We start from the raw sequence: 15814 nt of genomic DNA, 5'->3' as shown, positions 1-15814 counted from the left end.
GCATATCCCAACAAGGTAGGTGTTTCAGGATAACTTTAACCATTTCTAAAGATCTCTAAAATGGACCAATCAAATAGCTCAAACTTTGTTCATAAGCACATTTCATGATACTAATATTAGACTTACGGCCATTACAAACCTGGAGCAAAAGCTGTGGTTTGAAGCCCAAGAACCAGAAGTTCGCTTTCCCTAAACCAGATATAACAGACAGCAACTGCACAAGTTATTCCTGTGTGCCTGTCACTGTAGTTTAACTCAGGCTGGGGCGAATAAGAACGTGGATGAGAGAGCCTGTTCCTTCCTCGGCTGGTCTGGCCTACAACGATGGTAGCTAAAACTTGTCCAGAGTTATACGTAATAGCAACATCAGCTTATTAATGTAAACTAGTGATGTCTTTAAGTCCCTTTTACACCAGTTATTTCCATTTCAAGTATTTCAAGTATCTACCTGGATTGTCTCAGGAAAGCTATAGCCCGATAACCAATGTCCTTTCTATAAATGGCACCCTTGAAGTGTATGGCTGCTACTCCCTTGTTGGCTTCTTGCAGTGCTGTCATGAGATCCTCTTTAATAGCAGTCACTGTAAGGACTCTTCCTCCGCTAGTCACCACTTTGCCATCCTTCAGGGCTGTGCCTGCATGGAACACCTCCAGTCCTAGCTGCTTAGCCTTCGACAGTCCTGTGGTGGTTGTTTAGGAAAATAAATGCAGAAAAAGCAATCGATTAGAACATTATCTATTAAATTACAAGTGTATAGGTGTTCAGCACTCAGGCTGTGTCCAGAGACCACAATAGAATTCAGTGTGATCATGCTGGGAAATAGGAATAGATTTGCAAAAGCTACATCGTAAGGAGGGAGAAACCTGCTACTTGTATGCTCAGAGACCCAGAAAGAGGTGTTTAGCTGAAACGCCTGCACACAACATCTAACTCCAGCTGCATTCTTCACGGACACAGAGACCACAGAACGTATCGGCGTCAGCACCCGGTAGGAATCAGTGCCCAGCCCAGCACTACGCTACTGTAACACACGCTAAAGCAACGCTACGGAATTGAACAGCGTGGGGGGCAGAAATGAAAACGCCACGGGCGCGTTGCCAACAAACTCAGTCACCTGTTGCAGACCCATAACCACAGGATCTACAGTTTCTCTGAACCTGAGTTACACTGATTCACCTTCATCTGGCAAAAGAGAGAACGGAGAGAGGGCAGGAGAGGAATCAGTCTTCTGCGGTTTCTCCTGCTGTATTTACCTGTTATTTCCAAACCCTTGGGATACGTTCCTGGATACCCTTCACTCGCCATGACCACTGTCACGGCTGTGCTGTCTTCAAACCAAACTGGCATGGAACTAGACAACTTTTTATTGATAACCGCTTGCATGACTTCATACAAATCACTTTTCAACAGCGGAAGAATTACCTACAAAAACACAGATTAGCAAATTAAAGAAAACAGTGTACATGGTTTTATTTTCTTCACTCAGCTTTTAAAAATCCTAATGCCACAGTAGAAGTAACCTTAAATAAGCATGTTCATAGAGTGTATTTTCACACATATATACATACTATACATAATCAATGTACCTTTAAATATACTCTGCCTCGAAGATGATAATTCCGATGGGTAAACGAACTGCTACATATGGAGGGGAAGAGGCAGAGGCCAAAGAACCCGATTTATTCTGAAGAATGGAAAGGAAGGGGTTTGTTCTGCTTGTCAACGGGGAGAGGGGAGAAGCAGTGTTCACTTCTTTAATAAAGTAAAAAAAAAACCCCGACTCCATTCCAGAAAAGATAGGAAAGTGCAGAGTTGCACCCAAGCTTACCCTCATAAAGCCCACATTTGAGTATAACCTGCTGAAATCTCCTCTGGAATGGAACAATTTCCTAACAGACCTTCTGTCTTGAACAGACAAACCAAGTATTGTACACCTCAGTGCAATTAGCTCATTATTCATCTGACAGTTAGTTAAGAATAATTGTAGATGTGTTACATCTCCTCCTGTAATGCCGAACTGTACCTACCTACAAAACAACTCACCTGGCACTCTGGGTCACCAAACCTGCAGTTAAACTCGAGAACTTTAGGTCCATCTTTGGTAAGCATTAATCCAGCATAAAGCACGCCTAGAATAAAAATTTAAATAAAAAGCTATCTAAGCAATTGCACAGGTCATTTGTTCTGAATTTATTCCTAACAGTGTTAAAAAGGATGCCTCCTGTGCTCATTTAAAGGTAGGATGTTAACAACTGAGAAGTGTTAAAAAGTAAATCAGGCAGAACCAGTTGTGGGCACAATTTTGCAGCTTATTTTTCAAATGTTTTCCTTTCTGTCCTTCTTTACATAATGATTATTCACTGTTAATGAAGTGATATCCACTGATTTCAATGGACTCTAAATCAAGCTGCTGCTGCCACCACACACAGTTTCCAAATAAATCAAACTTATCTTCCTCAACTTACAGTGTGAGTTAGGCCTATGAAGAGGACAAAGTGAAGAAAACAAAAAAAAGTCTTTCTCCTTATGATTAAAATCCCAAACTTTTGTACATACCAAAATAGGGGACACCTTCTTTCCTCATGCCATCAACAGTTTTCTGAAGAATATTATCTCTTATTTTCTGCAGTAAATCTTTAGAAATCTAATAAAACAGGATTAGAAAACAGTGTTTATAAAGAGGGACCACATGATTTTTCCTGCTGTGACAGCTAGCATTTTTAAGAGCCAAGCACAACACTTGGATGGTCTCCTGCTCATTCCAAAACCTTTCATACAACAGAAAGCTAATATTTTTTTCTCTCCTCAGGCAACATCCCACAGCTTTAAAACAACCATTTGCATTTTTTCTTCCATGCTTAGATCTGCATGTGCAAGCAATCTCACTGGCATCACTGGAACAAACCATTTGCACAGACATACTGGAATTTAGATAAGGCCTCCCAAAGACAAATCACAGTTGGAAAGTACAGTAACCAGTGACAAAATTTTATTCAATAAACGCAATTAAGAGCTTTATAGAGGAACTACTGCCATATTTTTTTGAAACGGAAAAAGAAAAATCGCTGTCCGTGACACAGGTGAAGCAAAAGCAAAGTCAGTCTTTTTGCAAATAGAAGTTCCTTGCCAAACAGAAACCAAACTACCTTAAGGCATGGCAAAAATTCATCATTACTGTAGTTTGGCATAAGATAAAAATGTGGGTTTAAACACTTGGTTCTAATGTTCAGTGTTTCATAACACCAAAAAAATCAAAATATAAGGTTGCAGAAATAACCACACTTCCACCTTTATAATTAAAAATAATTCAGTAGAAATCTCTTTCTCTTTAGAGAAATGAATCTATTAAGTTATGGACTGTAACTTGTCCGGGGAGACCTTATTGCAGCCTTCCAGTACCTGAAGGGGCTACAAGTAAGCTGGGGGGGACTTTTTACAAGGGCCTGTAGTGACAGGACAAGGGGTAACGGGTTTAAATTGAAAGTGGGGAGGTTTAGATTGGATATCAGGAAGAAGTTCTACACAAAGAGGATGGTGAGGCACTGGAACAGGTTGCCCAGAGAAGCTGTGGATGCCCCATCCCTGGAAGTGCTCAAGGCCAGGCTGGATGAGGCTTTGAGCAACCTGGTCTAGTGCAAGGTGTCCCTGCCCATGGCAGGGGGGGTGGGATTAGATGGTCTTTAAGGTCCCTTCCCACCCAAACCATTCTGTGATGACTTTGCTTGACCATGTCTGTTTCAGGCAACCCTTTCCCACTCTCTCCTGTTCATCACGGTGGAACTAAGAATTCACACATGCTTTCAGTACTAGAGCTGTAGTACAACTGTAGTGAAACATCTCTTTATCAATGCCTTTTTACCTGAGGCGCTGGGGAATAAGCTCCCATCCCTCCGGTGTTCGGGCCTTCATCTCCATCCATTAATCGCTTGTGGTCCTGGGCTGGGGGCATGGGTGCAATTGTGATGCCATCAGAGAAACATAAGCACTAGAAAACAAGAAGAATAATTAAAACTCCAGTGTATGATTAAAATTAAAGTGCAAGAAGTGCAAATATGTTTGATTTTCAGTGCTTCAAGTGGATATTTAAGAGTATAAATTCTGTCTCCCCTGTCAAACAAACTACACTAATCTAAACATTTTCCCTTTTCCCTCAGGAAGCAGTGCCTCATTTTGCCTGAGCTTTCTACAGAAATCACCTTTAATATAACATATAAAAAAATTATAAGTTCTGTAGTTGTAGTTCTGAAAAGAAATACTCAAAAGGCTAAAAAATATAAACTAAAATACTCCACGATGCAAGCTACTTCTTCCCTCCTCCTTCCTCCCACCTGCCCCTGAAGGAAGGCATTACATTCCTTTCACAATTCCCTTTTCCTTGTTGATAGAACTACTTACTTTTGAATTACTTATACATTACTTATATAGCAGATGCTTTTATCCTCAATATCTTCACACTAACAAGCCTGCTGGCATCTTCTGTAACTGGATGATGATGACGTTCACTGACTGCACTAATACTAGCAGTACTCAAAAACATTCTATAATGCTAATTAAAAACCAAGCAAGGATTCCCCTACAAAACCTGAAAATGGCAAAATATTCATATATTAAAAACTACAGTAATTTGTGGAAGGTGAATTATTTTGACAGGCAAGGCAAACTAACTTTTCTTAACTGTTGTCAGTCGTCATAGAAAAAAGTCCTTTAATATGCATGTTTATGTTATCGTGTCATATTACAGTAAGTCAGCTAGTATTCTAAGGACTAATTAAGAGCATTACATATTTTTCACTGGAGAATGAAGATCTGGATAACCCCTTAGTTCCTAAAAAGGTCAAGCCAACCAGGAAGGAATAAGGATGACCGATATCTGCACATCTAATTTTTTCTTACAGGGCAGGAAACCAGACTATGCAAAGATTGGCAACAGTCAGAGATGATTGCTTACTTTATAAATGCCACCACCTCCAAGATGAATGTTCACAACATCCAGCGTCAGTCAGTCAATTCCAGCTCCAGGACTCGGGAACCTGAGCTGGTATTTGGCTGTTCTACTTTGTGTGTGAGGCAGGTGTCAAGTTGCCCTGCCACCTCAAAACCTAGGCTCTAATTCTCCTTTCCTCCTTCACACTCTGCAAACTAAATCAGATACACTTTTTTAAATGAAGGAGCCTAATCAGCTTAAAAATGAAGGAAACATTCTCTCTACATCTGCAGAGTAGATCAACACTGTTAAAACATTCAGCAGCCTTTAGTTCCAAGTCCTTCATTCCTGGGTCCACTTCCACACTGCAATATCTCCAGCAGTGAAACTAGTTACAGGATCATGCCTGTGCCTATCTTGAGTTTGTTGTTCTCTTGCTCCAAAGGAGTTTACTGCTCCTTCATTGTGTAGTTCCAACATATTCCCTTCATCAGCAAAGCTGATTAAAGAAAGTCTCCACCCTCCCTTACTCCGAACCACTCCCTGCCTCCCTTTGCTCTTCACCACCTTGTTTCTCGTACTGATTCAAATGGCACCGGGCTCTAAACCAGAACACAGAGAACATGCAAGGTGGTGGTGATGACTTCTTTGAAAAAAGGGTCTTTAGGTGTTAGCTTCACGAACAGGCAGCTGGTAAAACTGAATCAAAGGCAAACAGCAGTGGGGAGGTAGCAATGAGGAAGGGAGGGGACACCTTACGCTGTCTTTGCTGCCAGAGATATCCTAATGCAGAACCACGCAGTGAATGACACTCAAAATTTTTAAGGTTTGATTTTTTTTTCCACATGTCAATGGTTGATTACTGCTGGAGTTATTTTTATTCAGTATGAATTACTTTAACAGACTGCAGGAAGTTCGGCTCTTAACACAGCTGTCTAACTAATACAATTTTACTTATAAACAGATATCTGATTTTAAGTAATAAAATCCTACACACGCCTGCTGCAGGTACTTACACAGTGTTTCCTACATGGTTTAGAATAGGTCTAATCAAAGTGTTTACAGCGAGATGCACACTTACAGAAACTTCTTCTCCTTCAAGAAGTTCTTCAACAACAACAGTTTCCCCAGCTGTGCCAAAAGTCTTATCCTACAGTAAAAACAAAACCTCTTTAGTTCTGTTTCAGTTGAACTACTCAAAATGCAACAAGAAAAAATATTTTTAATATAACAAGGAAAACGCAGCACAGTTTTGAGACTGTTAAACCACTCTCCACCCCCGCTATGTCAGTAATGGTAAAATCCTCTCTCCGCTTTTCCGTTTCTTCTAACACAAATGCAGATTCTACGCTTGAATATTTTTAAATTGCAGATGATAATTATGACTTACTGAGCAATTCCCCACGCTCCACCTCTGGAAGTTGGGACCTGTGATACGGAGACTAACGGCAGCGACTGTCAAGTCTATAATCTGAACTTTGACTTTATAAGAAAGCACAATTCTATAGAATCCTTTGGAAGGGAGCAGTATTGGATGGTCCTAACGTATTTGTTGTACATCCTACCTAAATGTATACTTAACTTGAAATAATTCCACTGGAAATTTATTACACATCGAAGTGTTGTGTGACTGGAGTCCTAAAGCTGACCCCGCTTGTCAAGATCCAGCTCAATCACAGCAGTAATATTACAGCTCTGTAGTACCTGTTTGATTGCAGCAGTCTCAAATCGTAAAGGGGAAAAAAATTAAATCTGTATGGAACTAAGTGTGGGTTTTCATTAAGAATTATTTTATCTTAGCCTACAGGAAGTATGCCTAGAAAGAGTACCTTGCCTCAAGCAATAAATCTGACAGAGCTTCATAGCTGCCCAAATAACAGGTAAAAGATTTGATGCCTTTTAGCCAAGTTCCTATTACAAAGAAGTGAAGAGCACCTTTGAGACTCTGAGATGGTTAACAACTTATTCTGTGTGAGAACTCCTCCAGTTAGTGCACAACATTTCTACTCACCTGCATGATTTCAGTAACAGCTTTGCAGGCTTCTTCCTTGTTTGAAGCCACAATTACTCCTTTGCCAGCTGCCAGGCCACTAGCTTTTACAACTAAAGCAGGGAAGTTTGCACTTCAAAGACAGAGAGATTCGACAGTAAACATTCTGTATTGCAAATACATTTCATAGGCATTTTGAACATTTCAATAGGTGAAAGATCAAAATACTTATCAGTTTTTATAGCAACCATTTTACCTTATTGAATGACACATAAATAAAAACCAGGCTTCTCTTGTTACGCTATGCCTGTGAAGAATTTCTGCTTCCTTTCCCCGGCCCCCCCACTGAATTTCATTACTGTTCAGAAAGGTTGCTTTCCTTTTAATAGTTTACTGTTGCACTATTTTTGGGTCAAATGTGTATGTATTCTGATGAGTAGATCAGGATTTGCCGATTAAGTGTCCAATGCAGAATTTATATTTGTGGAGAAAAGGTACAAAGAAGGCAGAACGTATGACTATCAGACTGCAAGTTGGGTTTCCACAGCAGGCAATTTGAAAAAAAACCCAAAACATGTCCTGTGTTCTCCTGTAAACTGAACACTGAACTTTATTTTTGTTTCAGAACAGTAAATAAGAACTATTTGATTATCAGATATATTGCAGTGTGACAGTGCCACGTTAGATAATCCTTTAAAACCTTTAGAGATGTTCTATCACAGCCAAAGGTACTGATACGTTAGTAATCATCCGATGGTTTGGTTTGGATACCTCACACACTGTACGTTGCTGTAAAAAAGTATTTCTGAAATGACAAGACTTTTACCTGTTAATAAAGCTACATGCTGCTTTAGGATCAGTGAAAGATTTCCATCGCGCAGTTGGGATCTCATGACGGTCCAAAAAGGCTTTGGTAAAGCTCTTGCTGGACTCCAGCTGAGCTGCCTTTGCTGTTGGACCAAAACACCTTATTCCAGCTGCTGTCAAGTCATCAACAATTCCTAAAAATGACAACACAAAAAACAAAAGTATAAATCACCAGATGATTTATAGGAGTCAGGTAGTCCAAGTCTACAGATGCACTGATTTGCTGGAACAAGTATGTCAGGAATGATAAGCCACATATATCTATCCAGGGCCTATTTTACCAGATGGGCCTTAGGTGCATTCTTCACTGTAATCAGGAGCAGGTAACCCTGCAATAGCTGGGGCTAAGGAGATCTGCTGCATTTGATAAGAGATCCTCTTCGGTTTATTAGAGCTTTTAGCTAAAAAGTCAACATTAGTCTTTTGTGAAGATGAAAATTGTTGCTCATGTAAAAGCTTAAAACAGAAAAATTATCGGCATGTTTATAATTTTTTTTAACCAAGGAAATAATAAAATTATTATTATTTCCAAAAATGAAAATTCCACAGGAAAATCAAAACTCTAGTTAGGGTTCCTATATGGAAACACATTGATACCTCTTTTACTAACCCCAAGCACTTAAAAGGAAACAGAACATGTAAGGATATTTTAACTGTTACATTGCTCAAATAATACCCTTCAGAAATTCGTTTTCATCACAGCACCACCCTGAATTTCAGGGAAGCTGCCACGGAGGATCTGTTTCCATTCCTGTTGAAGACACTCAGATACTGCTGAGTGGCGCACAGAAGATGGGGACTAAAATTTACTTCTCTTCCTAAACTATGAAGGCTATGATTTTTAACTTGCTTTCTCTTACCAGCAGCAAGAGGAACCTCTGGACCAACCACCACCAGCCTGATCTCCTGATCTCTGCAGAACTGGGCGAGCGCAGCATGATTGCTGACTGAAACAGCTGTCGAAGACACGAAAGGGCAGTAAGACTGCATCCACTACTGTTGCTTAGCACGTAGTTATCACATAACCCCGCAGCAGCATTTCCACCAGTCTCACATTCCTGCAGGGCAGGTCACTGAATCTGGATGAGCGAGGCATACGCTGATACACAGACTTATGCGCAAGGCTTAGCCCAAAATACACCACCAAAGCCCCAGGCAAAGGCTGTGGTGTGACACTCGATGTTAACCCACCTTGCTCCTGAATGTAAGAAATAAAGTTTTGGGCTCCCCTACGCTGCCATACAGTAAAGTGGTCTCATCTGTAGGAACATCCTGTCTGCCAGCACAAGAAGCATTGCGAACGATCCAAGTGAAAAATAATTCACAAGCAAAATACATATATATATATATTTTTCAGCCATTCTCCTCCCAGAGAAGGGTCACGATGAAGCTTTACACATGTTCGTGCCGGCACGGTGCAGGGGACAGGAACAAGTGGATGGTGGTGGGATTGCAACAGCTTTCTTTTCTTATTTTCCTTCTTTCTGTAGTGACAGCTAAAAATTGCTGCACTAAACTGACCCCACTGAAATAAAGGGGAATCTGAACACTTTTTCTTACATTAGGCTGAACTTACTAAGGGGAGGTGCTGTAATTACGTGTAAGGATATTTGGTCTTAGGTTTTTACGACCATTATCTTTCCATAAACAAACATTTAATATGGTGATACTTGGAATGCCAAATACTGTGTAAAGAAAAAACTTGCACAAAAGACAATAATGTCAAGTCTCATGATAAAAAATTTACGCAAAGGCAATGCAATTCCACTGCTTTTATCAAAAATAAATAAAGCCAAGGTCTACAGAAGATGGGAACATGAACCCACAGAGAGCCAAAAAAGCGGTGAGGGCAGCCCAGTGTGGATTGGCTGACCCTGTGGGGAGGAGAGTAACACATCAAGGCACAAAGCTGGTAAAGAGAGCACGGTACAGCACAGCACAGACCCTCCTTGCAGCTGGATGACTTTGCTTTAATTTTTTTTCTGTGATCTCCTGTTAGTGACCACACTGACAAGCACGCCAGGAGCTGATGGCCTCTTCCAGACAGTTTTCGGGGAAGTGAATCATAGAATCATAGAAACACTAGGTTGGAAAAGACCTTAGAGATCATCCAGTCCAACCGTATCTGTCCACCACTAAACCATATCTCTCAGCACCTCATCCACCCGTCTCTTAAACACATCCAGGGATGGTGACTCCACCACCTCCCTGGGCAGCCTGTTCCAGTGTGTGATAACCCTTTCGGTGAAGAGCTTCTTCCTTACATCCAATCTAAACCTCCCCTGGCGCAGCTTGAGTCCCTTCCCCCTCGTCCGATCATCTGTCATTAGGGAGAAGAGACCAACACTCGCTTCTCCACAACCTCCTTGAAGAAAGGAGAGGCAGTGATATAGCAGCTTCTGCTAGACAGACAGACATGATTTTGTGTCAGTGCCCACCATGCTGCCACCCTGTATGAAAAAAATTGCCTGTTTCCACAAGAGAAGCAGCTATTTCTGCCTAAGAGATGGCATAAAAGCTCTCTGAAAGCTGTATTTTGGTTATAGGTTTACCCTATTTTGGTGGAGTAAGCAGAACACTAATAAAAACTACTTCCTTGATACCTATTTAACAGTTCAATTATTTTGTTCCACCAACATTTGTAAGTTAGGAGAAGCAAAGGCCTCTGATTGCCATGTGCCAACTGACTTCTGGCTCACAAGACAGCAAAACCAAAAACAACACACTTGGCTTTAAAGTACTGATTAACATAAAGGTCAATATTGTCTTTCAGTCCCATGGGGCTGTTGTGAAAGCAGCTGGAGAACAGCAGATCCCGATCAAAGAGAGTGGGAGCTCTGCTGGGACACTGAAGAGGGACGGTCCCTGTTCCCTGTGAGATTAATCCATGAGAGGGGGAGTAGGGAAATAAGGCGCCTGTGCTTTTCCTCCCAGATTGTCTTGCCGCAGGACTGATCTACTAGTGATAGGAACAGTGAATGTGGCACAAGATTTTGTCCTAGTAACAAATGGAAAGGAATACATCACATTGATGATACATAATTTTAACTTGTCCCCAAACATCGTTTTCCTCAGGATGTAGACTGAAAGGGGACATTTCTGTAGCTGTGTTTCATTTCTCAACACGACAGCTAAACATTCCCTTTGAACAAGGCAGAAGGACCTTGGAGCAAGGTCCTCCAAGCTAGAGATTAAAGTTAAGAACATAAGTTACACTGAGAGCTACAATGAGATGGAAGAGGTGTCAGGATGCTCAGGTTCATTCACAGACATGCATATGTCTATCTCTGGATTCAGCAGGCCATTCTGTATGCTGCCGGCACCAAAACTGCCCTGCTAATTAAATATAAATTGAATATAAAACTATATTTAGTCACTCAACCTAAATCTGTCTTTATTGTCAGAAACGATTACTGACTCAAATTAACCATGAAAAATTCTCTTTCACTTAGATACAGGCAAGGTTTGAAGGATTTAAGGTAATTTATAATTTTAAGCTCACCTTTATATGTTTTAGAAATCATCTGACAATTGCAATGCTAATTAAAGTCAATCTCATGAACCATGAAGGGAGGATGAACTTTCATAGCCAAATCTTGATTATACCAAAAAACCAGAAACAATAGTAGCAGTTTCACAGACTGTTGCCCAGGCTCACACAATATAATAGGGCTCACATGCTTCTGTAAAGCTGTTTTCCATCTTTTCCCTCTGAGTTAAAATCTAGACCCCACTGGCAGGACTATAATGCCTGAGCAGGCAAGACAAATTGTTCTTTAAAAGCCAAAGAAGTTAAACTCTTCATAAATTCTAGATTCTTCCTGTCTCCTGTTTGGCTGAGGATTTCTCTCCCAAAGTACATGTGAGGCCACAGTCTAGAAAAAAAGATTTTAGTACACATGGTAGATTTCATGGACCTGGCATGAGCATTATTGCGCACATGCTCAAATGTTTTCCACTGCTGAGGGTGCACTGTTTCTTATGGAGTAACAAGGTGAGAGAAAAGCACAGCAGTTTTTAAAAGACACCACTTGCAAAAAAATACTGACATTAACATTCTGCAGGCCATACAGACTGTCACTGACTCCATTTAGCACAAGGGTAAAGATGTTCGTTTGACCTTCTGGGATGAGAAGGAAATGCGTGACTTTCCCGTCAGGCTCTTCCTTGGGCCCTCTCCTTGGAGACCAAATAGAACAAAAAGCTACTATATGATACTGTGACTAGTCAAAGAAATTAAGGACAAAGTTATTTAAGCTGCCTGTAATTAAGCATTCCAATGTAATTAAATACGATAATTACCTGCTATACAGGAATCCGACAGGATTCATGTTTCCACATGAGACGGTAACAAAAAGAGGTTTTGCTCACATACAAATATGAACGCAGAAAACAGACGTACATAATTCAGGTTCACGCAACTACTACGCTAACTTCGGCCCTGTAGGTTAGCACATGTTTTAAAGTGGAAACTTGAGTTGCTTGTTTGAAGTACCTAATTCAGGGTCTGTTATATAAAGGACACAAGACAGGAATCTCTGAGAAATTACCCCTGGTTTTGTACCAATTCACTGTATGCCTCACTCCAGGCAAGCACCTTAGACCAGTATATTTTTAAAAGACAGGCCACAGTTTTGGATGCTCAATTTGAAATACCTTACGCTTGATTTTCAGAACTGGTAACTAAGAAGAGTTTGAATTACAGCCAGTTGGAGCTTGACATACTAAGCTAGAAGGTCAAAACAGGCAGTCAGTACTGAGAGAGAAACATATGAGAATAACCCTAACTTCTTAGAGGTCATTAAGACAAAGAAATAAATGTTTTTCTTTGGTTGAACATGTCAGGAGAGACTGTATTCTCATCAAAGGCTGTAGGGATCACGGGGCTTCAGTGCACTTCTGAGAATATAGTAGTGAATCCCAGTACTTCAGGTGCTGGAGTTTGCTTCGGGCACTTATCAGCTGCTCACCAGCCAGACGCTGAACTGCAGTGCCTTCCCTGCTAGGCTGCCGGGAGGTGGGAACCACAGCGCCTATCCCAAGCTGTATTCCCAGAGGAATGTGCATCAGCCAAATGGGAGTTTTGGCTGGATCTGCCATCCCCAAACCTAAAGAGTTAGATATCATAACTGAGATCATATAAAATGAGTGGTAGTTGCACAAGGCTTTGCTCAGGCGTTTTTTCCTTCTTAACTGCATCTATGTAATCTATTTCAGTGTCCAAACCCTTAAAAACCAGTAGTAATAATAATAAACCTTTCACATTAACAGCTGTGATTTCAGATCAACGAATAGAACAACTTACTTTTTGAGTTAGCAAATTTAAAAATGGTAATTTTTTTTGGTCTACCTGAATTTGAAATTTTTCCATTGTCCGCTGTTCCTGCATTTCCTGGAGCAACAAATACATGTTTTACATGTGGGGACTGGGCCAACTTCCAGGCCAGCGCGTGCTCTCTCCCTCCACTGCCAATCACAAGCACTTGTTCGGCCATTAGTCTGCAGAAAACCAGAACACAAGCAAAACAGCCAGAATTAGCCGCGGGAGGTTAGGAAAGCAAGAGCTTCACAGACCACGGGTTTAAGTGCTGGCTGCAACACAACTCACAGCAGAGGTTAATGTCACTTTGTTTCAGGCAATGATATTTCTAAAGGGGTTTTGTTGGTTTAACAAAAAGAAACAACAAAAGAAGCAAGGTGTACATGAAATGGATAACTGACTTAATCAGGTGTGATACAAACTGAATGTCACAGACTGAACCACTCCAGAACAGAAGTAAGACACAGGGCAATCCATCCTGGTTTTCCTTCCGTCAGGCTGGCGACTGCTCCACGTCATACAGACGTCTGTGGTATGGAAAAAACTCTCACGAGTGACCGGGCTGTGATTTGTAGCCTATGGAAATTCCTGGAGAATCCAAGTCTGCAGAGGGCAAAGCCCTTCTGATGAACTAAGTGTATGAACACAGTATTACAGCGCTCAGAGCTGAATGGAACCACTCAAGAGTTTTCACAGGTAATATCTGAAAGAGCCCTAAATTCTTTATGAAAAGGAAAAAGCAATGAGACAGGGAAATCAATTTCCAGCTCTGGCTTTCCTTAGGAGAGAACAACCATGAGGAAAAACAACAGGGAACACCGGGTGTCCTTAATAAAGGAGCTCGCTCTGATAAGGTTCTGCAGGACATCCACTCCGCTCTCCCGTTCCACTGAGTTTTAGAAAAACACATTAACACTCTCTTGGCCTGCGGGAAGCAGGTGCATGAGCAAAGGCTGCAATTGGATTGTAACTTTGAACTGTCCAAAACCTTTTCAGCAGTTTGGAAAAAAACCAGTCACAAAAATTAACTGAACTCTCTCAGTTTCGCCCTCCCTATGTCATTACACATAACTTACACATATTGGACTGATATTACAATTTTTTCTTTGAGCAGCTTTGAAAGCTAGCCTTTGCTTTTTAAGAGATATTAACTTCTATGCGTATATTCTACATATTTACTGATGTACACCACCTCAGAATTGCTATCCTGGCAATGACACCACACAGCTGGAAAGAGTTCACTTACGCTGAAAAAAAACCACTGGAATTCAGAAAAAAGTAAATAAAGTAAGTCCATAATTTATAAAGTAAGTACGTGTATCTTTATTTGGAGTTCATTGGAAAGCAAAGGCTAGCCTCCTAAGCTATTCAAGGAATAAGCTATTAGAGTCACATTAGTCCAACCATATAAAAACTACATGCACAAACGATGCCACTGCATGGGCGGAAGGGAAAGTTTTATTCCCAGAAGTGAAGCGGTCCGGGAAGAAGCTATTCAGCGGAGCAGAAAGCGAGTAGCTACAAATTGGCAGGTGGTCCTAAGCCCAAGCGCAGCACGCACTACTTGCAAAAAATAATCTAAAAGCGTTAAATCTTGGTGTATGCAAATAACAATCTAAAACTATAAAAAATGGCTTAAGTATTTTACATAAGAAGAATAAACCAAACCAGTTCTGTGCTGAAAACGGCACAATTTATTCAAAGGGCTTTGCATGGCCAGCAAAGAGGTCTGATGTGTCCCTCTGTCACAAGAATCACCTCCCATTGTTGGTCAGGAGGAGGAATGCAGCTGGATGAGAGGAACAACCTGTCTCCCTGTTGTAATCCCAACACACGTAACATGCAACCCTTGGTCGCTCCCTGTACCTTTACCATGACGTAGCTGGTCGTTGACCTGCGCTTGCCAATGTGTACAGTGCCTCCCAAGGCGAGCTCAGAGAAAACCCTCCCCAACACAGGACACAGCCTGGACACACACAGGTGACAGCTCCATTTCCAAGAGCAGTGCAATGTCACAACTCCTCTGCCATCCCCTCCATGGCAGGAGGACAAGAGAGGATGACTAGCACAAAGCCCATCTTCAAGAAAAGGAAAAAAACCCAACAGATTTCTAAGGAAAACGCAAAAAGACATGAGAGTAAGCAGATTTTCAGCCAACTGATAAGGCAGGGGCACATGCCTCTCTCTCGTGTCAGCTGCTGCACCTTGACTTGAATAACGCTGCTGGGATAGCTCTGATCCTGGAGAAAGCCATCCTTCCTGAGGACCTGGACTATGCAGGAAACAGCTCCTGCTCTGAGGGCACTATGCGACGCATACGGCGAACCTGATCTTTAAATCCAAGTCCTCTGTAATAAACTTTAGACAGGAAGAGTTCACAGGTGTTTCTGAAGGTATTCCTATGCCATTTGCTAAGGTATTTTAATCCATTAATGAATTAATGATTTGTTCAGAGTGATACTTTTAGGCAAACCAATCAGGATAAATACAAAGCAAACATAAATGGAAGGGTAAAATACAAAAAAAATGAGTTGTTCAGTGTGAACTAAGCACACTAGAGTTAAAATGTAATTGTAGTTTCAGGTGGGGGAGACCAATAGCTTTCTGATCACTGGTGTTTGACAAAATATATGTGTTGCGAAGTTGCAGGGATGTTTTAATTACAAAACTCCAGGATTACTTACAATTTAAAAAAAAAGGTAAAAATTATCA

The 15814-nt window shown here is 41.1% G+C and overlaps 1 protein-coding gene across 1 annotated transcript; it reads right to left on the bottom strand.

Annotated features, from left to right (window-relative positions):
- Positions 1 to 288: 288 nt before the first annotated feature.
- LOC104510890 (trifunctional purine biosynthetic protein adenosine-3) lies at positions 289 to 13277 on the bottom strand. The gene is made up of 10 exons (XM_010153285.1): positions 13133 to 13277; positions 8643 to 8738; positions 7742 to 7916; positions 6937 to 7048; positions 6007 to 6075; positions 3861 to 3986; positions 2558 to 2645; positions 2045 to 2130; positions 1255 to 1423; positions 289 to 680 (listed from the first exon to the last, which is right to left on the bottom strand). Exons 1-10 carry the CDS (start codon positions 13275 to 13277, stop codon positions 445 to 447), a joined length of 1302 nt encoding a protein of 433 aa, XP_010151587.1. The 3' UTR covers positions 289 to 444.
- Positions 13278 to 15814: the final 2537 nt, after the last annotated feature.

This window comes from Eurypyga helias, unplaced genomic scaffold (genome assembly GCF_000690775.1).
Source record: "Eurypyga helias isolate BGI_N326 unplaced genomic scaffold, ASM69077v1 scaffold30496, whole genome shotgun sequence".
NCBI lineage: Eukaryota > Metazoa > Chordata > Aves > Eurypygiformes > Eurypygidae > Eurypyga > Eurypyga helias.
This window is presented reverse-complemented; position numbering and strand designations above follow the sequence as displayed.